This window comes from Sturnus vulgaris, chromosome 8 (assembly GCF_052056855.1).
Source record: "Sturnus vulgaris isolate bStuVul1 chromosome 8, bStuVul1.hap1, whole genome shotgun sequence".
In the NCBI taxonomy this organism is placed as follows: Eukaryota; Metazoa; Chordata; class Aves; order Passeriformes; family Sturnidae; genus Sturnus; species Sturnus vulgaris.
In genome coordinates this window covers 3929316-3955377 of record NC_142250.1, presented here as the reverse complement: position 1 = coordinate 3955377, position 26062 = coordinate 3929316, and the positions used below count along the sequence as shown (strand labels likewise).

General features: G+C 46.9%; 1 protein-coding gene across 1 annotated transcript; it reads left to right on the top strand.

The window, feature by feature from the left end:
• The first annotated feature begins 9245 nt into the window (after positions 1-9245).
• On the top strand, positions 9246-25450 carry MINPP1 (multiple inositol-polyphosphate phosphatase 1). The gene is made up of 5 exons (XM_014882257.2): positions 9246-9807; positions 10419-10607; positions 11480-11577; positions 12520-12653; positions 21771-25450. The coding sequence occupies exons 1-5, from the start codon at positions 9261-9263 to the stop codon at positions 22168-22170; spliced, it is 1368 nt and encodes a 455-aa protein (XP_014737743.2). The 5' UTR covers positions 9246-9260; the 3' UTR covers positions 22171-25450.
• Positions 25451-26062: the final 612 nt, after the last annotated feature.

Below are 26062 nucleotides of genomic sequence, written 5' to 3'. Positions count from 1 at the left end.
CTCTGAAACACAGGATCAGCTGAGCCCTGGGCAGAGCTGGGAGCAAAACAACATTTCCTCTGCAAAGCTCTGTTTGCCACCAGATTCAACCTGGCTTTGGGTGGGGCAAAACCTTTCAAAAGTAGAAATGGATAGTATGTTTTGTTTGCAGCCACACTGTCTGGGCAACACAAAAACTGCTCAATATGTCAAAGCCGAAGCCAGAGTGTGAGTGCAGGGAACAGATTTCAATGTGAGAATTATCGAGGGTGCCCTCAGTAATTTCACAGACAGCACAGGCTGGCTGGGAGTGTGGCTGTGCTGGAGGGCAGGAAGCTCTGCAGAGGGATCAGGACAGGCTGGATCCATGGGCTGAGGCTCAGCAAGGCCAAGTGCCAGGTCCTGCCCTGGGGTCACCCCAAGCCCTGCAGCTCCAGGCTGGGATAGAGGGGCTGGAAAGGGCAGGAAAGGCCCTGGGGGTGCTGTGCCAGTGGCTGGACAGGAGCCCAGGGGGCACAGGGGGCACAAGGCCAATGGCCCCTGGGCTGTGCCAGCCGTGGGGCGGCCACAGACCCAGGGCAGGGCCCGTCCCCTGGGCTGGCCCTGCTGAGGGACCTCGAGGGCTGTGTCCAGTTCTGGGCCCTCCTGGCCAGAGAGCCCTGGAGGGGCTGGAGCGTGTCCAGGGAAGGGAACGGAGCTGGGGAAGGGGCTGGAGCCCCAGGAGAGGCTGAGGGAGCTGGGAAAGGGGCTCAGCCTGGAGAAAAGGAGGCTCAGGGGGAACCTTCTGGCTCTGCACAACTCCCTGACAGGAGGGGACAGCCAGGGGGGGGTCGGGCTCTGCTGCCAGGGAACAGGGACAGGACAAGGGGAAACGGCCTCAGGCTGTGCCAGGGGAGGCTCAGGTTGGACAGCAGGAGGAATTTCTGCATGGAAAGGGTGCTCAGGCCTTGGCAGGGGCTGCCCAGGGAGGTTTGGAGTGCCCACCCCTGGAGGTGTCCAAGGAAGGGCTGGAGGTGGCACTCAGTGCTCTGGGCTGGGGACAAGGTGGGCATGGGGCACAGCTTGGGCTCCATGGGCTGGGAGGGCTTTTCCAGCCTTAATGATCCCAGAATTCTGTGATTCTATGATTGCATGACAACTGGTATGAACTGCCCTTGCATCCATAACCACAATGTACCTTTGGCATGGCTGTAGACTTTGGGGAGGACAGAACAAGCACCTGTGTTTATTTTAGCACTAAAGGGACTGGGAGTTCACTCTCAATATTTGCTTCTCCCTTGGGTGAGTGTATTGGCAAGTATAATAATTTCCTTGGCTTCCTAATGCCTCACCATCTCTCAAGTCTAGAGGAGATGGAAGCTAAACTTCATAAAACAGGGCAGTGAAGAGTAGGCAGAGAAGCAAAGTGAGCAGCATTGAGTTGTTACTTCCCATGGAAAAAAAAAATAAAGTGACAAAAGTTAACTAGTCCAGAAAAGAAAGAAATTTTGAACAGTACTTAAATGGCTCCAAATTTCTTGAAATAATTCCCTATAAACCAGCCTTTTTCCAACTAGGCAGAAGTTAGCCTGGCCTTCACTCTTCTAAGGATAGATGAGGGTGAGCATTTTTTAAAAGAAAATAAAAATTCTGAACAGTACTAGAAAATGTAGAAGGAATTGAAAAGCAGTATCACAAAGATAATTTACTGCCTTAGAATTAGGAGAAATGTTACCAGACAACATTTTGTTTACTGAATCTATTAAAAAGCTGCCTTGGTCATGAAGAAAATCTGTCTTAGGTGACTGTGGTAATTTTAGAAAGCTGCTGATCAGCCATGATTGTACATCTGCTGAATAACTTGGCAAACTGCCCCTGTTTCCAGTCCTTCGTGCTGAATGATTTAATGATGTGGCTTTGAATGCAGCATGATACAGTTGGATTTGTTTCATGCCAACTCCTGACACTGAATTTTTCTGAAGCTCTTTCAGAGCTTTTCCACCCCTGTTTTCCTGCGGGGATGGATGGCACTGGTCAGGGGAAGTCACACTATTGTTGTTACTAAAACATCCCTTTTGTCTTGGGTTGTAAAAGAGCTCTGCAGGCTGGAATCTCGGTTAGGAAGCACAGTAGAAGAATGGGGAACAGGATGGAAACATCCCATCTCACCAAGCCCAGTGTCTGCCATCAGAGGTGGTCAAAGAACCTCCTTCCTCTCACCGAGATTGCTGAATTCATCTTGAGGTCTCCTGAGTCATTTACTGCTGGAAGGCTGGTCCCAAAGCATCCCTTTCCAGGCAAGGATCCTCCTGATGCCCAGTCCATGTTCACTCCTGTCCAGTTTGCAGCAGTACTTCCCTGCAGTCCTGCCCATGGCTGGCTGTGGCCATCCACAGTGAGGAGTGTTAATCTCTCCCTGTGCGCTGATAATGTCACTTGTGACCTGCCTCCAACTCCTGTTTGCTGTTAGATGACCTTGCCACACCAAGGGCTTCCAGCTGCCTGGAGATCTGCTGGTCTGTTCAAGCCTTTCTCTTCCTTCATCCTATTAACCTGATGAGTTTGCAGCAGGAATCCCTGCTTGCTGCAAGAATTTCTCACTATTAAACTTTATCCTGTCTCTGATTTGTTCTCTGTACTTGGGCACCGTCAAGCTTTGTGCTGCCAGCAAACTTCCTTACCATGGTCTTCTTTGGGCCATCCAAGCCCAAACCCTGTCTGACAGAATCATACTAAAAAGAATGGCACTGGATCTACTAATTAATTAATTAATTGCTATTGCTGGTTCATAGAATCCCAGAAGCACGGAGGCTGGGAAAGCCCTCCCAGCCCATGGAGTCCTACCTGTGCCCCATGCCCACCTTGTCCCCAGCCCAGAGCACTGAGTGCCACGTCCAGCCCTTCCTTGGACACCTCCAGGGATGGGCACTCCAAACCTCCCTGGGCAGCCCCTCACAAGGCCTGAGCACCCTTTCCATGCAGAAATTCCTCCTGCTCTCCAACCTGAGCCTCCCCTGGCACAGCTTGAGGCTGTTTCCCCTTGTCCTGTCCAGTTCTTTCATGATTCACTTTTCTGAATAGTCCCTTGCCTTTAGCATGCTTGAATCTTTGAGCTTTCTTTGTGCCTGTATTTTGGTGAAAATACCACCAAGAAATTTACCTTTCCATATATAGAGCACAGGTCCACATAGTTTCTGTCCTCCTCTTACTTATGTGGAAAAAGAAACTCTAATTTAAATTTACTTTTACCCTTGGAAAACCCAGTTTGGCTGGGGTTTGAGGCTTTCTGAATTTACCTCTGGGTTTTTGACTCTCCAAGCCATTCCACAGCCTGACTGTTTTGCTGCAGGGGGTCATGCTGCTCCAGAACTGGAAGGACCTGCCGTGTTCCAGAAAGGCAACCACATAATTATGGGGTGGCCATGTTGACAACGTTGCCCACACAGAGTGAAGCCACACTGCAAGACCAGAAACTCTGTTTGCAAAGAGGTCAAACCACTTAGGATCTCCAGAGGTTTCTGTGTTTTCTGGGAGAACAGGCTGTGTCACACATGTTTAAACGGTGCCGTGCCAGAGGGGAGAGCATGTGGAGCACTCTCTCTCCATTACAACAGCATAGATGAGATCTGAATTCAGCCCTTTCTGCAGAAAGCAGTAATTATATGTGTTGTTCCTTTTCCACTTCTCCCATTGCTAACCAAAATGTGGCATTATCTCTGGAAAAACCCAACGCTTTCCTTGTGAGAATAAACTGCTCCCTACTCACATGCACAGAAGGCAAAGGACTGCCCAGAAGTGCAGAAAGTACCTCTGAAGAGCCCACACTTCAAGAGGAGCAGCAGGGACCTGGCAGTGCCCCCAGGTTAAAGAGATTTGGCACGCAGGGTACAAAAGTGTGTCCCTGAATCAATCATCACTCTGCTGACATGGCTTTGCACTGGTGAGCTGAGATGTGATGCCAACTGACAGGGAATCAAGAGCCCGGGGTTCTGGATGCCTCCATCCCACCCAGCAGCAGGAACCAAGCAGCACTGCCTGCTCAACACAAGCACCATCTGCTGCATGTGAGCCAGGGAAGTTCAGGGGGAAGAGGGACACCCTCCTCGTGGGAGGGAAGGTGCACAAGGAACTCCCAAAGGTAACGTGCGGCCACATCGCCTCCCAGTGTGAAGGTGTGACCCAAAAGCAGGCTGAGTTGCTCCAAACCTGCACCCTCCACCTCCTCCGAGTCTCCACCACACCCCTTCACCTTCCTGCCTCTCTCTATGCCAGATCAGCTCATCTCTGCCCAGCCCCACTCCTCGTGCCCAGGGCCAGGACAGGGACACACTCACCGAGATCTGCTCACCTGGGCTGCCGTGTGTGCCTTGGCTGAGCCGAGCCACTGCCAGCCTGTTCTGTGTCTGCAAGGCTCATCCACTTGAGAACAATAAAGCTGGGGTGTCTGGAGGATGCAGAAACTTGGGATCTTGTTGAGTTTGCTTTCTGCCCTCATATTGGAATTCACTTGATTAGGGAGAATAACTAAAACCAAATGAATTGAGGACACTCAGTTGTGGGCCACCTGAGTTAATGCAGACCGTGGTCAGGAGGTGACACCCAGGGTGCCCCCACTGCAGCACTCCCATGACTTCCCTGCTGCCTTGGCTCTGTGAGGCTCAAAGGCTGACAACAGCTAACAAGAACAAGTGCAAGGTGCTGCATTTGGATCAGGGCAACTCCCAGGATCAATCCAGGGGATGAGCAGCTGGAGCAGCCCTGGAGAAGGAGCTGGGGGTGCTGTGGGTGAAAACTGGGACCCAAAACCCCCTCTGTGCTCTGGGCTGAGCCCCCAGTGTGGGCAGCGGTGGAGGGGAGAATTCTGCCCCTCTGCCCCTGTGCTCAGGTGAGACCCCACCTGCAGAGCTGCCCCAGCCCTGGGGCCCAGCACAGGAGGGACTTGGAGCTGCTGGAGAGAGCCCAGAGGAGGCACCAGGATGATCAGAGGGATGGAGCAGCTCTGCTGGGAGGAAAGGCTGGTAGAGCTGGGATTGTTCAGCCTGGAGAGGAGAAGCTTTGAGATGACCAAATTGTGGCCTTCCAGTGCCTGAAGGAGCTACAGGAAACATGGAGAGAGAGAGACTCTTTACAAGGGATGGAGTGACAAAGGGGAATAGTTTCCCAGTGCCAGAGGGCAGGGTTAGATGGGATATTGGGAATTGGGAATTGTTCCCTGGGAGGGTGGGCAGGCCCTTGCACAGGGTGCCCAGAGAAGCTGTGGCTGCCCTTGGATCCCTTGAAGTGTCCAAGGCCAAGCTGGATGGGGCTTGAAGCAACCTGGGATAGTGGAAGTTGTCCCTGCCCATGGCAGGGGTTTGGAACTGGATGATATTTAAGGTCCCTTCCAACCCAAATCATTCTGTGATTCTATGATTATTTCCTCTCCTAAAATTAAGGCCACTCATCAGATAATAAGGAATGGCTGCCAGCCAGCAGGAAGAGATTCTTGCTTAGAGATCTGTTCCTTGACAGTGAAAGAATGAGGTTGCATGAGAAGGAAAGTAGAACACAGAATTAGGGGCTGACACTTTCTTCCCTGGACCATGTAATTAATATCTTAGGGTTTAAAAGCATTACCCAGAGAGCTGAAACCATGCCTCACTTGTACAGGTGTGGGCAGTGAGTTCTGTACTATGGGAATTACCCCAATGCTCAGATTGGCAATGGGAGCATTTTCTTCATTCCTGGAAAGACCAGCTAATGGCATATGCTCTGCTGGAAAACAGGAAAATTTGGGTTCTCTGCCCTTTCACTGCTAAAGAAATACACTTCCATTAATGGCAATTACAGGCCACCAAAGCAGTGAGGAGCAGGAGGATTTATAAGAAAAAAGGTGTTTTCAGAAGAGGTTGGTACATTAACTTTCTCAGTTGCATTTTGAATAGAGCTTGGTTTGGAAATGAATGCACCTTTACAGAAAATCCATATATGAAGCAGTAACAAGGAAATTATTCAGGACAAGACTATTTGATTGCACTGCAAGAGAACAAAAAAAAATGCTTCTGTGGAAATGTGAGTCATGAACTAACCACCCTCAGCATCACCAGAACTGAAGATGGAAAGAAAAAAAAATAAAGGAGAACAGAAGAGAGAACAATTTGATAATGTTGCATTTGGAACAGGCATGTTTGTAAATGGTTTTGGCCTCCAACTTAGATATAAAGAAAACACAAGGACCAAAAAAAGAACATCACAATACTTGTGGAGGGTGAAAATGGCAATGTGGCTGTTGTGTAAAGGCTTTGTTCAGAATTTTGGGATATGAACTGGAGCCGTTGTGATTCCTCATAGAATGATATCTTATTGATAAGATTTTCCCTGTCCTAATAGAAAATATCCTGTGAAACTATTGAAAATACATATCAGAACAATTTAATGGGATACAATAGGATGTGATGATTTAATGTGATGTGAGAGGAGCAAGGAAGGGACCTCATGTGGGGAAACTGTCTGTCCTTGACAACTCAGAACATAGAAATCCCTTTCTGGAACACAAACTGGGATCACAAACCAGTTTTTATTTAATTATCTTTTAATGTCATATTTACAGTCTCTAACAGAAAACTCTTTGAGTTGTCTTTTTCTCCCTCACACACAGCAGCTCACCTGCACACTGCTGTAATATGCAAAATCCTTTTCCTACTAAAACCAACTACAGATTCCTTACTTATTCCCTTATTTTCTTTTCCCTTTCAGCATTGCAGGTTTTGCCTACCCTGTTTGAGCCTTAGCATACTCTTGCATTAGCACTTTCTTTTGGCTATTGAGGAGGTGGGAGACAGGTGAGGCACACTCCAACAGAATTTCGCCAGTGGACTAAATAGATCACGAAAATTTATTTATTCATTGAAAATCCTCAGCTACAGAACCAATAGCCTGAATATGCAGGTAGGGAATAAAGTCTGACTCTGTATAAAATACAGATCTCTCCAGGATGTGCTGTGGGCCAAAAGCTCAGATAACTCTGTTTCCTTAGCTACAAGCTGGTATTTATTCAGTAGTGAGGGTTTAGCTGAAAATGGGTATAATCAGCATGGGGATGTTTTGCTTATGCTTTTGCCCAAACTGTTTTATAACCTGATGTGTCACCACTGTGCTGCTCAGGCTTTTCCACAGGATGCCTCTTTTTATTCTTTGCTTTTCTAAGCCTCTCTAAGCTTTTCTGGATAGGTCATTACAATGCCATCATTCCATGCTACCAGCAGTGCCAGCGGGATGTGACTGTCTGCAGGGAGGGCTCCGAGCAGGGCCCAGGCTCTGCTCCGGGGGCCCAGCAATGGCACCAGAGCCACGGGCAGGGACTGAGCCCAGCAATTCCCCCTGCACAGGAGGCACAACTTCTTCCCTGGCCACTGCCCAGCCCTGAACACATTGCCCACAGAGCCTCTGGGCTCTCCTCCCTGGGGCTGTTCCAGAGCTGTGCACACAATGCTGTGCCCTGTGCTCTGGGATGGCCCTGCTGGAGCAGGGAGGTGGCTCCAGGTGCCCTCTAAGCTCCCTTCAGCCTGAGCCAACCTGGGATCCTGTGTTTATAACCAATACTGGTGGTTCTCTGGACACGGCTCCCAGCTGGAAGCATCCCTGGCTGCTAACTTCATGCTCCCACTTGTTTTTACACAGCTGCTTATTTCTACCTACTCTTGCTGGGAGCAAAGAAAAAACATGTTAAAAGGAGTTGGACTCCTCTGAGAAGACTCTGGGGTGTCTATCACACCATAACTCCCTTATAGAAGGTTGCAGCCTGGGGGTACGGGTGGTCAGGGTCTGCCGCCAGGGAACAGGGACAGGACAAGGGGAAACAGCCTCAAGCTGTGCCAGGGGAGGCTCAGGTTGGACAGCAGGAGGAATTTCTCCATGGAAAGGGTGCTCAGGCCTTGGCAGGGGCTTGCCCAGGGAGGTTTGGAGTGCCCATCCCTGGAGGTGTCCAAGGAAGGGCTGGAGGTGGCACTCAGTGCTCTGGGCTGGGGACAAGGTGGGCATCGGGCACAGCTTGGACTCCATGGGCTGGGAGGGCTTTTCCAGCCTCAGGGATCCTGGGATTCTGTGATCTATGTGTGTCCCTTCCAACTCAAGAGATTCCATGATTCTATGGAAAAATCCACATGCTCCACACTGCCGACCCGTGCAGCAGCCACCTACAATCCCTGCACAGCATCACTACCTTACTTTGAGTGCAATCCAGCTGTTTTTTAGCAAAAATAGAGCCAAAAACACCTCTGAAAGACCCTTCTTGGCTTTGGTTGCCCGTGTTGGAGGACAAAGGGAATTCTGAGCTGCAGTCCCTGGCAGCATTCCTGGTTTAGGATGAATTTCTACCATGAGGAAGCAATAAAGAAGAGATTGTACTAACTTTTAAAAAATCTATCTATGCCAGAGCTTCTCTAATGATGGAGATATACACATCACAGCTGAAGTTTTCACAGAGCTCTGAGAAACAGAGATAGCTTTAAAGTTTACTTCCACATCCCCACTTGCCCCATTCCCAGCCCAGCCTAGGTCCAGAATTTTGACTGGTCTTAGTATTTAGCTAATTTAAATGCTAATTAGACTAATTTGATGAATAAAACATGGTAGGGATTTGTTAGCAAGCTTCTGCCGTTGCTTTACATCAACAGAGAGATTCTCTAGAACAGGACTCCAAGGGAAATTGCAGAGAAGAAAGAGGACCGATTTGAAAATTTTTCAGAACTAGCACATCTGGGACAGTGACCACCAAGAAGAAGGTTAGGTTGTCCTGAGCCCATTTGCTTCACAGGCTTCTCTCTTTTATACATAAAGACAGGGTACCTTGTCTCTGCTTCCGTTTCCCCACTGCAGTCGATCCAGCAGAGAGGAATGAAACCGTTCCCCTCGGGTCTGACTGCGTATTGACTTTTTTGTTTTTACTGAGCTCCACAGAGGCAAAGCAGACGCACAAATAGGTCAGACAGCTCTTGGCTCCCCTCAGGGCTCCCGCCTCCGCCCCGCCTTGGGGGTACGAGCGTCTCGGGCTGGGGCGGACGGAGCCGAGAGAGGCCGGGCGGAGCGGTGAGGGGTCGGGGGAAGCCGTGAGGGGTCGGGGGAAGCTGTGAGGGGTCGGGGGAAGCCGTGATGCAGCCGGTGCTGCCGTGAGCAGCTGTATTGAGGCCAGCGAAGCCGTGAGGGGGCGGGCGGAGCCGTGAGGGGGCGGGCGGAGCCGGGCTGGGGCGGTCCTTGGGCCGGCCGGAGCCGTGAAGATGCGGCCCCGCTCCGCCTCTTCCTGCGGCAGCCGCGCAGCTGCAGCCATGGCGCCTCGCTGGGAAGCCGCTCTGGTGCTGCTGCTGCTCCTCCTCGTCCTGCCGCCGGCCAGCGCGGGGCTGAGCGGCTACTTCGGCACCAAGTCCCGCTACGAGGAGGTGAACCCGCACCTGGTGAGCGACCCGCTGTCGCTGGGTCCCGGGGCGGGCGGGTCGCTGCCCGCCTCCTGCACTCCGCTGCAGCTCCGCGCCGTGCTCCGGCACGGCACCCGCTACCCCACGGCCGGGCAGGTCCGCCGGCTGGGCGAGCTGCACTCCCGGCTGCTCCGCCGGGCCGCGGGAGCCGCCGCCTGCCCCGCCGCCGCCGCGCTGGCCGACTGGCCCATGTGGTACGAGGAGAGCCTGGACGGGCGGCTGGCGCCGCAGGGCCGGCGCGACATGGAGCAGCTGGCCCGGCGCATGGCCGCCCGCTTCCCCGCGCTCTTCGCCGCCCGCCGCCGCCTGGCGCTGGCCAGCAGCTCCAAGCACCGCTGCCTGCAGAGCGGGGCCGCTTTCCGCCGCGGGCTCGGGCCCTCCCTCGACTTCGGCGGCGACGGTGAGTGCGCGACACCCACCCCCTTCCCTGGGGAGCCCTGGGCTTTTCCTGAAGGGCTGAGGGCTTCCCGGCTCTCCCGAGGGGATGGGGGACTCCTGTGCCTTCCCTGAGGGCAGGGAGTGCCCCCCCTCCCTGAGGGGGTGATGGAGACCCATGCCATGACTGAATGGCTCCTGTACCCTTCCTGAGGGACCGGGACAGCCCCTGGCCTTCGCTGAGGGATTCCTGGCTCTTCCAAAGGGGATGGGGGTGCCTCACACCGTCCCTGAGGGACCTCTGTGCTTTCCCTGAGAGCTGGGGAAACCTCGATCCAATCCTGAGGGAGCAACATGACCTCCCTGAGGGGCTAGGGGACTCTTGATGTCTTCTTGGGTGGCTGGAAGAATCCCTCCCTGAGGGAGCCCCTTATGCTCCCAGAGAGATTGGGGATGTCCTCTGCCCTTGCTGTGGCTGAGGGAAACCACAGTCCCATATCCCCCATGCCCAGACTGAGGGGGAGCCGGCGTCCCCTCCATGGGGAAACGGCTGTAGTGGGTGGATTGTTCCTTGGAGGGTGTCATGGTACCCTTGGGGATGGTGGTGCTCCCCCTGATGCCCACGTTTGCTTTCAGAGGTGGAGGTTGAGGTTAACGACTCCCTGATGCGGTTCTTTGATCACTGTGCCAAGTTTGTAGCCCTGGTGGAGGACAATGACGCGGCCATGTGCCAGGTGAACGCCTTCAAAGAGGGGCCTGAGATGAAGAAGGTCCTGGAGAAGGTGGCCAGTGCTTTGTGTTTACCAGTGGAGGAGCTAAATGCAGGTATGGAATTCCTGTTTAGAGGTGGCTTCGGCTCCAGGGCTGTCCAGGAATGACTTCCAAGACGTGTAGTTATGCAGAGTAGGTAATTTAAATTGGCTATGACTTGGAGATAATAATTAAAGTGCATGAGACTGTAAGTCTCTGTTGGCGTTGCAGTAATACACGATTGTTGGCTAGTGGTCAGAAGAAAAAGGTGTTTGAAAACATCTTTCCTGTAGATGAAATCAGCTTTACTTGTTTTTGGAGGGATTTCAGTGTTTTTCTTTTAGTTTTTGCTTTCTGGAGCAGGTGTAGCTTTTGTGAAACCTCTTGCAACTCAAGCATATAAATGACCTGAGAAAAAGCAGCCGAGTGTCTGTGTGGTAGCTCACCTGTCCAGAACAGGAGTGCTGGGTTTCCCTGTGCCATCAAGTGGTGGGAAAAAACCCCCAATAAAAGTGTTGCTGTTGGGATTGCAGCATTAGGGACGTGCTGGAAACAAAGTTCAGCCTGGTGCTGCTTGTACTCAGCTGCTGACATGGAGGGGAAGTTGTCCAAGACCTCACACCTTCCCCGTGTTGGCTCTTCTGACCCATGTGGCTGCACCAGCAGCTGACACCTATTACATGTCAGCTGATAGGCAGCATTTAATGTGAAATCCTCTTGTTTTCCCCTTGTAATGATGTAATGTGCAGAGCTTGCAGTCCAAAATTTGGATTTTACACCGTAGTTCTGTTGAACTGTGTATTCTTGGTGCTTGGTCTTTGTCCTGCCAAGTATTTATTGGATTTCGTTGTTTGTGTTGCTGAACAGCAACTGCAATTATTTTTTAGAGGTAAACTGAAACTTGTAGCTGTGGTTTATCTCGTGCTTATTTGTTGGATTTATTGCAGATCTTGTTCAAGTGGCTTTTCTCACCTGCTCGTACGAGCTGGCCATAAAAAATGTGACCTCCCCGTGGTGTTCACTCTTCAGCGAAGAAGATGCCAAGGTACGTGGAGCAACCTGCTCTGGTGGAAAGTGTCCCTGCCTGTGGCAAGGGGTTTGGAATGAGGCGTCTTAACTGGCCTTCCATCCCAAACCATTCTGTAATGTGTGCTTTTCACATGATAGAATCACGTAATAAAATTGACTCCAGGGTACGTCAGGTGAGGTTTTCCAGGGCCTCTAAGGCTCTCTGTTTGGTTTTGGGGGCTATTAGCTCTCTAAGCCAAATAAATGCCAGTTGACAAAATCAAGCAGAACCCAGATAAAGGAGGCAAATGTTTGTTCCTCTTTTTCAAAACTGTTTGATGTAACTTCTGATGTTCAGTAAGGCTCCCTCAAGGCTCTTAAGGAAACTTGCACCCCTGGGAAAAGAAGAGACCTTTGCATAGGCAAGTGTATGGTTAAAGGGTGGGCAGTTAGGAATAAGTGATGTGACTGAGAGAATCAGGGGTCACCATGGGCTTCTGCTGAGGCTTGCCCTGTTCAGTCTAGTTATGAATAATTCAGCAGGGAGGTGGGAAATTACTTTGATGTCAGGAATTTTCAGGAAAGGAACAGAGAACGAGGAGAGCACTGTGTGCTCTTGCATAATTCCAAGGCACAGTTCTGTCTACTTGATGTGTGCACGTCTCTGGAAAATAGATAAGCTGGGCTAAAGGTGTGGGATGGATTCTATGGGAAGCATGATGAGTCAAAGGCCAAATCAGAAGGGTTAAAAAAAGCAGTGGATAGTAGTTGTCTCATGATATGCACCTCACCTGACTGTGATTGGTACCAGATGCTGAATTTGGTCACTCCTTGGTCTGATCTGTTGTCTGGTTTTATGGTGAAGTGGTTTCAACTGGAGCCTTGATGTTTGGGGCTGTTTCTGTGTCGTTGCTCCGGGCTGGGAGCTTTTTGTTTTCCCTTGGTGCAGTAATAAAAACCTGTGAGCTCTAACTTTTAGGTACTGGAATATCTGAACGACCTGAAGCAATACTGGAAGAGAGGATATGGCTACGACATCAACAGTCGCTCCAGCTGCATTTTATTCCAGGATATCTTCCAGCACTTGGACAAAGCAGTGGAAGAGAGCAAAAGGTAAATCAAGAGGCTTCAGTGCTTTGGGTGTCAGCTTTCTGTGGTCAATTCTGAGCTGGGTTTCACGTGAAAGGAAGTTCATTACTTTACTTCCAAGCATGGTCACATTCGGAGAGCTGGAGCTAGGAGAATTTCAGCAGCGAGAATGTGATTTTTACTGGAGCAGTATTTTAATTATTGATAATTAAAGTAATAATAAGTCATTAAATAATTACTTATTATTTCAAGTCAGTATTACTTACTTGAAGAGTGGGTTTTTTTGCTTTCATTGATGCTTCTGTGCTCAGCTAAAGTATTTCCATCTTTTAACTTCTGATCCACACAGGCCTTCGTGGGACAGCCAAATGCTGTCTGATAGTGGTGTTCTCTTCCTGCACTTTGAGAGGACACATTGAGTTAAAACAATGAGCTTTTTTGTTAAAAATGTCCTAGTTAAAAAGAACTTGTTGCTTAAATATTAATTTGCAGCCTGCATGCATGTTCTTACTTAAACTGAACAATTACAAATTCATGGTTAATAATCAGTCATGTGAATTAATACCTTAGTAGATGAGTATGGAAGCTTTATAAAAGTACAGGACATCAAGAATAGGACCATAAGATCGTATAATGGAAGGAGTGATCAATTTTGTTCCTTTTTAGTGTCATTTCCTCTTTGAGCAGTGAGAGCCTTTCAGTCCTTATATTACATAGTTGCAGCTGTGTGTCTCAACTGCATGTAAAACATCCTTGTAAGTTTAATAATAACTATTTTTAAAAACCCAAAAACTGTAGCTGGAAGAGAGAGGTACAGATGGAGGTTTCTGATTTATTTGGAGCTGGCTCAGCAGTTGCCAAACCGGGAGTTGGCAAGAGCAGGTGTGTGAGGCAGAGCTCCAAGCACCGTGGTAACTTCGTGTCTTTCAGCCCTGGCTGTGGAAGTTCAGTTGCAACACCAGGTGCTCTGGTGTTGTTTTGCCATCACGAGGGGAAGCAGGCAGTGAGTGTAAAGGATCAGAACCCTAAATCTTGCAAAATTACGAGCTGGGTGAGCAGTCTTCAGGATGAGCATCATCCTAAACAGGAACTGGAAAGCCGAGGTAGCCAAGCGCCGCAGGAATGTGTTACTCCCTTCCACAACAGAAGGTGGCAGTCGTAAAGCACTGGAGACCTGGGAATAAATCGGGTTGAGTAACCCAGGAGAGGATGTGGGAATCTACCAGGTCCAGCTTGTCCGTCTTGGAATTTAGGGAGCAGAGCTGCAGCTAATCCCATCTCATGACAGAGAGACATTTCTCTCTTTTTCATCAATTGAGAGAGACACCCTGTGGCAGTGTGAGAGTAGAATGAAAGCAAGAAAACACACATACAAATACCGAGGTATTTTGCAGTCTCTTCTTTCTTTTTATGGTGATGGTCATCTTCAAGGCAACAGGTTAAATATTTATACAGCATTTTCAGAAAGTGACGTTTTGTGGTGATGAAATGTCTTTCAGTAGAATGTTGCTTCAATTTAACGGTGTTTAACATTGACTTATAACTGGCTGATTGCTCTAAAAATTTACGAAAAAGAAATTTACTTCTAGGGCATTGTCTTTACCCCCAAATCTATTTTCTTTTTGGAAAGCTTAGATGGGCTATCCAGAAGGAAAAAGGGAAGCGTTTCTGTTCTGGGAAGAAGCTGAGGGATCTGGATTATCTGTTCTGCTCCAGACTTGGCAGTGGGGAGCAGTGTTGGCAAAGCTGTATTTTTGTAGCATGCTTTATGCATTTATGTTCACTAGCTTTGTTCTGTTTTCATTCCCAGTTATAGTGAAATTAAAAAGAGAGAACCTGTTTCTTCCATGAAGTGATTGTTGCCCTTGCAATCTGCTGACCAAACTTAATTGCCTTATCAAAGCTTGTTTTTATTTCCTTGATGGAAAACCCTTTCTGCTGATTGGTCTGTTCATGAGAATATGATGGTGGTAATAAATATCTGTTGCTAATTAGTCTCACTTTCGGTTTGCAGTGCAGAAGTTTCAGATGTTTTTAGGCTCTTCCAGCATGTGAATTCCAGTACAACTCTGGGGTTTAAACTAGCAATAGTCTCTTGTGTGCACGGCTTGCTCTACAGCAAGATGGTATTAAAAGCCTTGAAAGGGATAGGCTGGGGGCAAGGATTTTTTCTTCTGTACAAATTTTCTTAGTTTGAAAAATATAGTGAAATGTATCACAATAAAACCATTTCTGCTTAGGAAATAGACTGGTGAAAGTTGCTCTTGTTCCATATCAAGCCCATGTGATTTGCTGTACTGAAATGGCATAGTTGGGCAGTTGTCTTATGTCTTCACAATTATAAAGTCTTACTATATTTTCCCAAGTCTGCCTGCTAGGGATAGAAAATAGCCAGAGAAGCTGGTGAAGAATTACTTTTCACTGCTGGTTTTTCTAGCAATATAATGAACAGTATTTTGCCCACAAGAACTTTGCGTGTTGGTAAAAAATTCAGGTATTTTGGTACTTGTTGCAATATGAAGCTGCTCATGTGATTTTGAAAAAAAAAAAAAAAAAATATCTTTGCAGCTGCATGCTTGGGCAGAGATGGATTTGCAAATCAGCTGTGGCACACTTTAAAAGCATATCAGCTATTCAATAAAGTAGTTTCAGACTTCCTTTTTTTTCCTTCTAGCTTCAAATACTTAACATTAATATTTCTTGCTGGTGAAAGAATATGAAATACCTGATATTGCTTATACTGTCCAAGTGGGTTACCATAAGGCTCTGGAAATTGGGAGGATGCTTTGTGCAGCCAACTCAGTATTGACAGTGTGTATTGATAATACCAGTCTAGCTGCACATAGGCATTGTAAAATGTTTGGTGGTTTCCTCTGAGAGAGTAAATGGGTTCAAGGTATTAAAAAAACCCCGACTTATTTCAATATGATTCAAGATCAGTTGAGGGTGATCTTTGTGAGATATACCAGAAAGCTGTACGGTAAAGAGACCAATTTGGCAATTTATTGGTGGCTTTTACTGTTGCATGTAATTTGCCTTCCTCTTTGCTGGTCACTTCCCAACACAATTGTTAACCTTTCAGGAGTCATTTACTGCTGTGCCTTAATTGTTCCTTCCAAACCTATGACTCAGTACAAAGGAGTATAATGGGTGATCTAAAACCACTTCACAGTTCAAAACTCTACAGGAGGAACTGAGAAAAAAAGCTTCTGTGTATGCAGTAGCAATAAAATAATTAGATTGAAAATCCCCTTTTGCTCGAGTTCAAAACGTTCAGTTATGTTTTTTATTAAAACCCCTTCCCTGCTGCTGGGATGACTTTGATTAATAACAGTCGATGTCTCAGTCAGCAGCTCTGTGTATGGTGGTATGTAGTGAGTGTATGGTTGGATTTGATTGCTCCGTCTTTCAAAGGTGGGGCTTCTGACATGACTGAAGGGAGCTTTTGGGGAAGGCAGAGATGTGAAATTTCCCACAGATCCTTGTGGCACATTCAGCAGCATCCCTGTGTCTGCATTTCTGAAGTGTGTGTGTTTGCTGACTTCTCTCTGAGAGCTGGGCAGCCCACGGTCTCCCCCCTGGGAATGTCTGTTCATCTCTCTGCCCAGAGCTAGAGATTTAAAGTTTCTTGGGCCTTTCAGACTCCCCAGCATGTCCTCAATCTCACCTTAACTAGTTAATATATGCTTGCTCAGGATTGACCTGGAAAAGTAAGAGTGTCTGAGCAACTTTGACAGAGTCATACCCTTTTATGTAAGAGTGAAAAACCCAAACAGGACCTCGGCAAGTGACAGACAAATGAACCGGTCTGACCAGTGTGCACCTTGGGCAGAAAGGGTTTGACAAGTGCCATCAGCCTCTTGGTTTGGTTTTGGCTCATGATGGATCGACATTGAGCATTGTTGTGCTGCTGCTGCAGTAATGCATTTCACCTCTGAGGTTTGAAACAATGGGAGAAGTGAGATCAGCTGGGAAAGAGCCTTTGAAAGTGCAGCAGCTCTGCAGTGAAACACAAGAAGGCCTAGGCTAATTAGCTCCAAGTGATTAAGTGTTGCAGGACTAGATAAGAGCCTTTTAATTAGAGGTTTTAATGAGTTTTATATAGTCCAGTCAGCTTTTCAATTTGCTTTTGTCATGAGTGAGCTTGTTCCTTCTTGCAACAGAAGAAAAATCTTCTCTTGTCAGTATTAGTGGTGGCATTTTGTCGAGTTGGTGCTGATTCTGGGAATGATTGGCTGTCTTCTATTTATGGTTTAAGTTTTGACATATGAGGACTTAATACTATTTGACTGATATTTTTTAAACTTTTTTTTATTCTTCTTCCCACTGGTGAAAACCCTCTGAGCTTTAACACTATTAAATATTTCTGCTGTCCCCTGAGTGCCACTGCTGCATTCCCTGATCTCTGCTGTTTCCTGCCATGTTTAGGGTTTGTCCAGCCTTTGTTTGGTTTTTCCTGAAATAAATCACAGGGGGAGCTGAGAAGGATGAAGAATCCATCCCATAGTTGAAAGCAGGTTTTGGAGTCCTTTGACTGGCTTTTTTATTAAGAAGAAAAGGGACAGAATGTAGTCTAAGCTTGCTTGTTAAACAGCGTTAAAACTTACCTTCTGTGCAGTTGTTGGAGGGATTTTTACATGAGGTTTGAAGGTTGGCCAGATGAGCTTTGCTGCAGGAAATGTTTTGTCTTATCCCACTATTTCCTGGGATTTGAGTTATTTCTAACTGAAAGTCTCCAGTCAGTGCTGAGGAAACAAACTGCAGTTTAAAGAAAGTTAAAAAGGAAGTTAAACCCCAGTTAAAAGAAGTTCATTTTCCATATGGAAAAAGTGAACATCAGTAGTCCTGGGAACAGTAGGAATGATCTGCTCTTGAGGATGGGTGAGCTGATGCAGAAGATTCAGTTACACCCAAATCTGCTGTGATCCAGGAGAATTAGAATTTGCCTGAATGATAAATCCCACATCTGTGCTTCTCTGTGATGCTTTTTCCCCCATGGTGAAACTTAGCTTTTGGGGTTGTTCAGCACTTTCTTCATTTTCATCTGTGGTCCGATTTACTTAAAAAGTAAAAAACCTGTAAAACACCAATGTGGGCAGTCCAAGAGCTGTCACATCTCTCTAATGAAACCTGCTTGTGTTCTGGCTTCTGCTCATTTGGAAGTGCCCCATGAAATTAATATGTAACCAATCACTTTCAAACAGGCTCCTAATATTTTATGGCAGAGTTTTATGCACAGTCCCTTCATCTCCCTTCAAAGGTGGGAATGAGATTTCCTCAGTGGGCTTTCCCAAGCCATGTACTAGTAAATAAAAGGGAGGGAAAAGTGGATGGAAATGCCATTAGTAATTGCCAGGGGATGATGTTGAGAACTTTGCTTCCAACAAGATGCTGAGTCACTGATTGTGAGGCAAATTGAGTGTGGAAACATCTGGCCTGTCATTTAATATTTTATCGGCCTGTGCTACTGTTTATCAATGTTTTCTTAGTTGTTCTGCCTTTATCAGAAATGCAGAGGCTGCTGTAACCTTTGCCTGTGTGTATTCATTCTCTGAAGAGGTAATCTGTTGTCATTATCCCCACAATTAGAAATATTGCTGTTTAACCTCGATGGCCATTTTGATTGTCATTGCTGAATGATAGGAAACCTCATCTGAGCTGGAGTCCTGACCCTGGTGACTGAGCAGGGAGTGCTGGAGCAGTGTGGGAAATCACCAGTACTGGTGGCAGACCAGGCATGCTGTGCTAAAGAGGCTGTGGAGAACTCAGGGCTGTGTCACATCAGGAAACAGTTTTAATCCTCATTTAACTAATCTAGTGGGATAGCTCTGAGTGGGAGAGGTTTGTTTGGCCTCTTGGCATGATGATTTCATGAAGGTGAAGGAAAAACTCAAGCTACACTGAGTGAGCACCTTGTTTAGTCCTTATTTTCCCACTTCTTCCCTTTTTCTTAAAAACTTGTCTGTGCTATAATTTGTTTGCCTTGCTGATAAAATTTTTTTTGCTCTATTTTTTTGTGATTTACTTCCATTTCAACACTTCTGCTTAGTGTCAGCTGGAAAGTAAAGCCAAACTTTGCTTAAAGCCAGCATTGATTGCCAGAATGTTAATGTTTTTTTTTGTTTGTTTTAGCATTTCTGAAGCCTTTTTTTGAGTGGTGAGATGTGAAATCCATTCCCTGTGGAGTCAATAATGCCTGTGTAAGGTTGTTTTGGAGATTCTAGCAGCATATTTGCATTCCCAGCTTCCCTCTTAGTTAACAAAAAAAAGACCACCATGCAGCTGGGTCTACATAAAAATACAAAAAATTAAATAAGGAAAAAAATTTTAAAAGCAGCTCCAGAGGAGAATCAGAATTCCAGGCCAGTCTTGTAGAAATAATGCTCCAGACTAGTACTGCTGAGCACCTTGATGAATCTGATACACCTGGGGAGTGTTAGGATAGCTCTTTAAAAGGAAAATATTCCTCTTGGAGCTCTTGGGAGGGATCAACAAATATAAAGTTAGCAGAAGTCATCTGGTAGCCACAGTCATGACTTCTAAACATCTTTATGATCAGATTTCCTTATCTAAAGAAATCCAGCAGATGGGGTTAAGGGGAAAGGTCCTTATACGCAGAAAAAATTGATTAAAATTACAAGAAATGGAGGGTAGGGACAGCTGATTTTTTTTTTTTTTTTCCTAGCAGAGATTGAGCTGGAAAGGTCTGACCTGCTTGCAATGTTGTAAACGACCTCGGAAAAAGAGGTGACAAGTTCAGTGGCATTGCAAATGTGGCAGTTTCTTTCAAGATAAATAAAATGAAGTGCTTCTGCTAGGAAGATTGTGAAAGGACCCGGTGAGATTGACTGGGCTGGAAAACTGCAGAGCTGTCAAGTAATCCACATGGGGGGAAATTATCTTCTTATCACCTGTTGGATAGAATGTGGGAGAACCTATTGCTTGGGGCTGAATTGTGAGCTTGTTGTAGCTGTCTGAGATATCTCAAACTTCAGGTGAGTGGGTTTGGAGCAGACTGGTCTATGGAAGGTGTCCCTGACAGGGACAGGGAATTGGAATGAGCTGGTCCCTTCCAATCCAAACTGTTCCATGATTCCATGTTGGACGACAGAATGAAGCACAGAGCTCATTATTTTCAGCATTAATTTCTGTGTAGCTTATGGTTCTTGAGTATTGTATATTCTGATCTAAAGGGATATAGCTCATGTGGAAAATTATGGCAGGACTAAGGTAGGATTTCTCAACTTGGAAAGAGCACTACTGCAAAGCTATGAGTAGAACAGATTAAATGGGACATGGCATCCACAAATAGAAAAAAACAAGCAGTGTGTGAAGCTGTGCAACTCCTTGCCACAGGCCATTGTGTGTGCTAGAAATGCATGTGGATTGAAGGAGAGATTTGGCAAAGGAGTGATTCATCACCTAGAAGCCACCTCTGGCCCTGGAGATTTCTGAGCTGGAAATTGCACGATGAAAGGAATGGTCTTCTGTTTCCTTCCATAGACATCTGTGTCTTGCTACTGTGACAGAGGGATGTGAATGTCTCCTAAAACCTGAAAATACTTCCCTGCAGGTGTGTGTGGACAGGAAGGATACGTGTGAACTGGTCAAGTGGACAAGAGAGGGAAGGGAAGAGAAAGGGATTCAAGGTTCCAAAAGCTTTTCAATTTTAGAATGAGTGAAGGGGTCCATAAATAGCAAGGGGAGAACATGGACAGGAACAATGATTTTGGAGGAGCTGGAAGAGTGTGGTGAATGTAAAGATCTTGGTGCAACAGAGGCATAGGTGGGGAAAAAATACAGTGTTCTCCACAGAGAACCTTTATATGGTTTGAAGGCTGCTTCTTTTGGACAGAAAACAGAGGCAGGATTTGGATATGTTTTTTAAGGGATGTTTTGTCTAAGGGGAGAGTCTGAGGAGTGGAATCAGAGGGGCTCAGCCTCACCAGGAGCATTGTACAAAGTGTGTGTCAGACTGCACAAACACCATGGCTGCACTGAGCTGGTAGGGCCCATCCTGGCCCAGCACTAAATTTCTGCTGAGCTGATCAAAGTTCCAATCCACAGGCAAGTCTCCCAGTTAACCATCTTTCCATTGCTTTGGGTTGGAGCAGAGGAAACACCTCCTTTTCAGACCAATCAAGATGTGTCTTCTGAAAGCTAAACCTATATTTACCTGTGCTAGATCATGTGACGTGGGCCACTTGGAAATAGTCCCCAAAAGCCATCATCCTTGTCTGGAGCAAGGGTCAGATTTTCCTCTTGGCTGGTGCTTCCTGGCACAGCAAGCCAGCTCTTATCTCCCCTTTGGCTGAGCAGTGTGTAACCTTTTGTTACATAAACTGTCCTCAGTCATGGTGCAAGTCAGTGGCTTGATTTGCTGCCCTGTTCCTGAGGGAGCATCATCTCCTGGACTGCTTGGTGTCCTCAGGAATTGGTAAGAGCAGTATTCCTGCTGGCCATTTGAGCTGCTGTTTAGCAGGGGAGGGATGGTTGTTGTCTTGCATCACTGGATCTCTGTCTTCAGACTAAGTTTGGTAAATGCTGCTGATGCTTTGAAGGAGACTCGCATCCAGTGAAGGGCTTGACTGTGTATGTGAGCCCCTTCCCCAGCTCCATTCCCTTCCCTGGACACGCTCCAGCCCCTCCAGGGCTCTCTGGCCAGGAGGACCCAGAACTGGACACAGCCCTCGAGGTCCCTCAGCAGGGCCAGCCCAGGGGACGGGCGCTGCCCTGGGTCTGTGGCCACCCCAAGGCTGACACAGCCCAGGGGCCATTGGCCCTGTGCCCCCTGGGCTCCTGTCCAGCCACTGGCACAGCACCCCCAGGGCCTTTCCTGCCCTTTCCAGCCCCTCTGCCCCAGCCTGGAGCTGCAGGGCTTGGGGTGACCCCAGGGCAGGACCTGGTACTTGGCCTTGTTGAGCCTCACTGCGTTGGCCTTGGATAAATACTTGGACAAAGATGAGGAAGCTGCATTTAAAATGTCTGTAACAGACTGGAATTCCCAAACAGGTTTTTCTCAGGAGTAACACAGGTTCAAGGTGTCCTTCAGCCACAGTCGCTGGCAGCTGTGCATTGTGTCGGTGTTTTGTTTTAAAGCACAGGCTCTTGCTCATCCCTTCCACTTCTTTTCTTTTGTAGCTCCAAACCCATTTCTTCTCCTTTGATTGTCCAAGTTGGGCACGCAGAGACCCTCCAGCCCCTGCTTGCCCTGATGGGTTACTTCAAAGATGACGAGCCTCTCCTGGCCAGCAACTACGCCCGGCACGCGGAGCGGAAATTCCGCAGTGGCCGCATCGTGCCTTACGCAGCCAACCTGGTGTTCGTGCTCTACCACTGCGACCATGTGAACGCCTCCCAGGAGGAGTACCAGGTGCAGCTGCTGCTCAACGAGAAACTGCTGTCCTTCCATCACTCCAACGAGACCACCTCCACCTACATGGACCTCAAGCACTACTACAAGGACCTCCTGGAGAACTGCCACTTCAAAGAGGAGTGTGAATTGCCCAAAGTCAATGTCACTGCTGTGGATGAGCTGTGAGGGAATGAAACGGTCAAACTGGTCTGGGTTCAGTTCCACAGGCATTGGGAACAAGCACTTTGGATGATTTGCTGCTGCTGTGTAGACTTTCTAACCTTGCAGATTTGGGGGGGTTGTCTCAGCTCAGTGCACTGGTTCTCTGTTGCGTAAGCAGAGCTGCATAAACAACTGCTGTAATGGGGAAGTTGTAACAAATGTGTGATGCAAGACAAATACCTGTGTTTATGTGTGCAAATAAGCTGATTTCATTGGTCACTGCTGTTATGAACAGGCCATAGACAGATTTAAGAGCTGGGGCAGCTTCTATTTTATAGGATGTGAAGGTAGTTGGACTGATTCAGTGTTGCTTTGTGCTGCCTATGTTTCTAGCTGCTGTTCTTCCTGTGCCACGCATGAAATATTTCGAACTTTTTTTTTGATCCTTTTCCCAAGCTTCTAGAAGGGAGAGGGTACATAGTTCTTCTCCACAGCTGCACAACTTCTGCCTGGACAGCACCATTTCTATTTTGGGCATTTTAAATCGGGAGTTCCTGCATGCATCACCTGCTTGAAAAGGGGCAAGGAATTAAAAGTCTTAAGGTCATCCTTGACCCATCCTGCATAGCGAGATAGTCTCCAGGGTAAGTAAATTATCCTTAAAAAGAAGTAGGAAAAAAAAAGTGAGGGAGTGGAAATTAGCCACTCTTCCTTTAAAGTGCTCTGGGACATGCAGCAGTTTTTCTCTAAATACTCTGGAGTGTCCTTTCACTAACACCATTCATTTCTGGTGTTATTTGGGCCAGGGCATTCAGGTTAGGCTGTGCCATGGCTCTGAGTCCCTTGGTCCTGGCCAGGTGCTGACAGTTTTCCTACCAGGTCTGGCTGGAAAGCACCTCTGATGTCTCCAGCCTCCTGTTTGAAATGGAATTTGTTGCTAACTCTAAATCCAGGTTTTTGAACTGTGTAAAGATTGGGCTGAGGATTGACTTCTGCTAACTTTAAGGCATAAAACAAGCTGCCACTTACGTAGGCCTTACACATTTGATGTGCCACCTTGCTTTTGAAATGCAGCTGGTTTTAAAGAGGTGAATGGCATAGAAGAACTGGTAATATGTTAAAGCAACTGCACTTTAAGTAGGTTCCCTTATGCCTGAAGGCTGGGAAATATTTTAGAGCTCTGCAGTGTGACAGTAAAAGGAAAACTGAAGATAAGTGATGAGAAATGTCTGAATCAAGTCAAAGATTCCTTCATCACCTGCAAGGCAATGACTGTTTGACCAAGTTGCCCCAAAGCAAATTAAGGTATGGATTTATGGTGCTGGTAGCTCTTGAAGTGTGCACTCTCACCATCTAATGAGCATTCAGAGCTCACCCTGTCAAGTGGGGTTTGTGTTGCTGTGTTTCCTGGGAGGAAGACTGGGAGTAAGTGATTGCTGCAGCACAGCCTGCAGCAGTTCAGGGTATAAATGTCTATAGTGAACCTGCTAAGTCCTTTCTGTAGGCTCACCCCCAGGACTGGGGACTTAGCTGCTGCAAAAACAGATGCAGAAAAAAGAAAGCTAAACTCCAAGTTGAGAAGTTACACTTGGTGTATGTTTTTATAAAAATTTTTTCTTGAGGACTCAGCCTTTTGTCACTTTTTTCTTAATATACCTTATATAAAAGCAGTTCATGTTTACATACCTGTAAGTTAAGGAGCAATTGAACACCTGGGTTTTGCTTTTGTTCTCTGAGTTAAGGGCATTTCCCTGCCTGTGGTTGAAGGGCCCTGTTTGATTAGTGCACCACTTGCTGCAGAGACCAAGAGATCACTGAAGATACTGGTTCAAATATTGCAGCATGTGCCTGTGTTAAATCCACAGCTCTTTTTGAAGCTGGGGAAATGGCTAGGGAGGAGTACAGTGCTGCAACAAGCAGAGGAATATAGGTCAGGATAATTGTCAGCCCTTGCATATGAGTACTGCTCAATCACCTTTGCATGTCTCCTTTTTCACATGATCCTACCTTGGGACTAAGTCAACTGATGGAAGTGGTTGTGACAGATCCCAGTTAGGAACTTTGTTGCAACATTTGACTCAGGCTACAAAGAAATAAGCCTTTGTTTAATGGCAGTTAAGTTTGGAAAGAGCAGATAGGAGAGTGAGAAAATCCGCCTTTGAACAAATATTTTCTGTGAGTCAGTGATGATTCATGAACAAAAGACATGAAAGCCTGACTATGGGAGATGAATGGAGGATTCTGTTGTCAGTTCAGCAAGACTGCTTTTAAGACATCACATTTGTTAAAAGATACATCCTTCTTCCTTATGGAGGGAGGAATCCATTGCACTTGACTGCTTTTTTTGATTGTGTGCCAGATGAGGTGCAGGAACCAAAAAACTCCTATTATGGAGTATCCTTTGTGCATTAGCAGGTTCATTGTGTGTTTAAATTCTGTGGGTGATGCCTCAGAGGCTGTTCCCTGTTTCACCTTGGAGCCCAGGTCCATCGTACCTCCACAAGTATCTCTTTAGTGGCTGCCAGCAATTAAGTGGAGAGGAAAATGTGCTGTCGGTGCTCTGTGTTTTGAGGATGCTCTTGACTCACTCCTCTGGCAAAATTAGAGGCTTAGTGTTGAAACTTTGCACCACTGTGGCACTGTAGAAGTGTTGGGAAATGTAAATACTCCAGGCACTTATTCTGGTTCTTAGCACTGGGAAGGTGACTTCACTCTGATCCTTTTGACTAATAAAGACATTTGTTTAGATACTTAAAAAAAGAAATCTAAAATGGATCAAAATGCTTCTCCAGAGTTGGGCACTAGCTCAGTATGCAGTGTTTGATCAGGCTGCCACATCTCCTAACTCTGCACATTCCCACATCCTGCAAAAGTCCTGCAAGATAAATAATGCTTTCTGGTCCTTCCTGTGCCTTGGGAGGCCTCATCTGAGACCTCTGTCAAGGACTCTTTGCAACCTTTCTGAAACTGGAAGCTTTCACTGATGGCAATACCAACAGTGTTCTTGTATGCTGGCCTCCAATATGTGTGATGTACGTTTAAATTTGTTAAATGTTTAATCTTTCTGGCAAGTAAATTTTTTTCTGTCTGCTAAGATTTGCTGTTCTGGTTAGCGTGGAGCTGCCAAATGGAGGTTTGTAATGATCTGGTAGTAACTGGATGAATTTGGAGAACTTGTGGATTTTAAGTGCTGTGAAATAAAACTGCACACTTTCTTTGTCTGTTTTCTGAGCAGCACTAATGACATGATCTTTGGAATCATGGTTGTGTTTTCCTTCAAAATACAGCTGGGAGGTTGCTGTTACATGTGTTGGTGTCTCTGGTTATTTTAAGTCATCAAATTTCTTGGTGGTTAATAGAAAATGCCTTAATCAGGTTTTTATGCTTACATTTTGAAGGGACTAAAGATTTACTCTTGTTTCTAAGAGCTCTGGTATAAAAAGCAGCAACAGTTTCCTGACAAGGTTTTTGCAGATGCAAAAAGGGTGTGGTGGCTGGGATGGCATCATCTTTGATTAAGGGCTGTTTCTGCATTTTCTGTGATCTGTTAGTCTACAATAGGGGATGTTTTATTTACAACAGGGAAAAGCCCCCCAGACTGTGCAATCGAAGGCAAAGGAGTGAAATGCTTCCCAAATTAAGACACCACATAGAACCTTTGGGGAAGGAACACGATCACCACCATCCATCTTCCCCTCTCCCTGTTTTTTGTGTCTATAATACATTAAAGAGTTGTTGTCTAACCTTTCAAAAGGAAGGCAGTGTATTATCAGGTGCTGCTGAGGCAGGAATAATGGCTTATCTTTAAAGTGTTAAATTCTTGCTTTCCTGGGCTTTCAATTATAGATTTTCTCCTGGCCTGGAGTGAAGGTCAGGACTGAGGAGGTTCAGGTTAACAGCATGTGGGGTTTATGGT

Excerpts from the sequence above, each read along its gene's own strand:
- MINPP1 (XM_014882257.2), top strand. The coding sequence starts at position 9,261 with ATGGCGCCTCGCTGGGAAGCCGCTCTGGTGCTGCTGCTGCTCCTCCTC. Across the intron at positions 10,608-11,479 it reads AGTGGAGGAGCTAAATGCAG|ATCTTGTTCAAGTGGCTTTT; the intron begins GTATGGAATTCC and ends GATTTATTGCAG. Across the intron at positions 11,578-12,519 it reads TCAGCGAAGAAGATGCCAAG|GTACTGGAATATCTGAACGA; the intron begins GTACGTGGAGCA and ends TCTAACTTTTAG.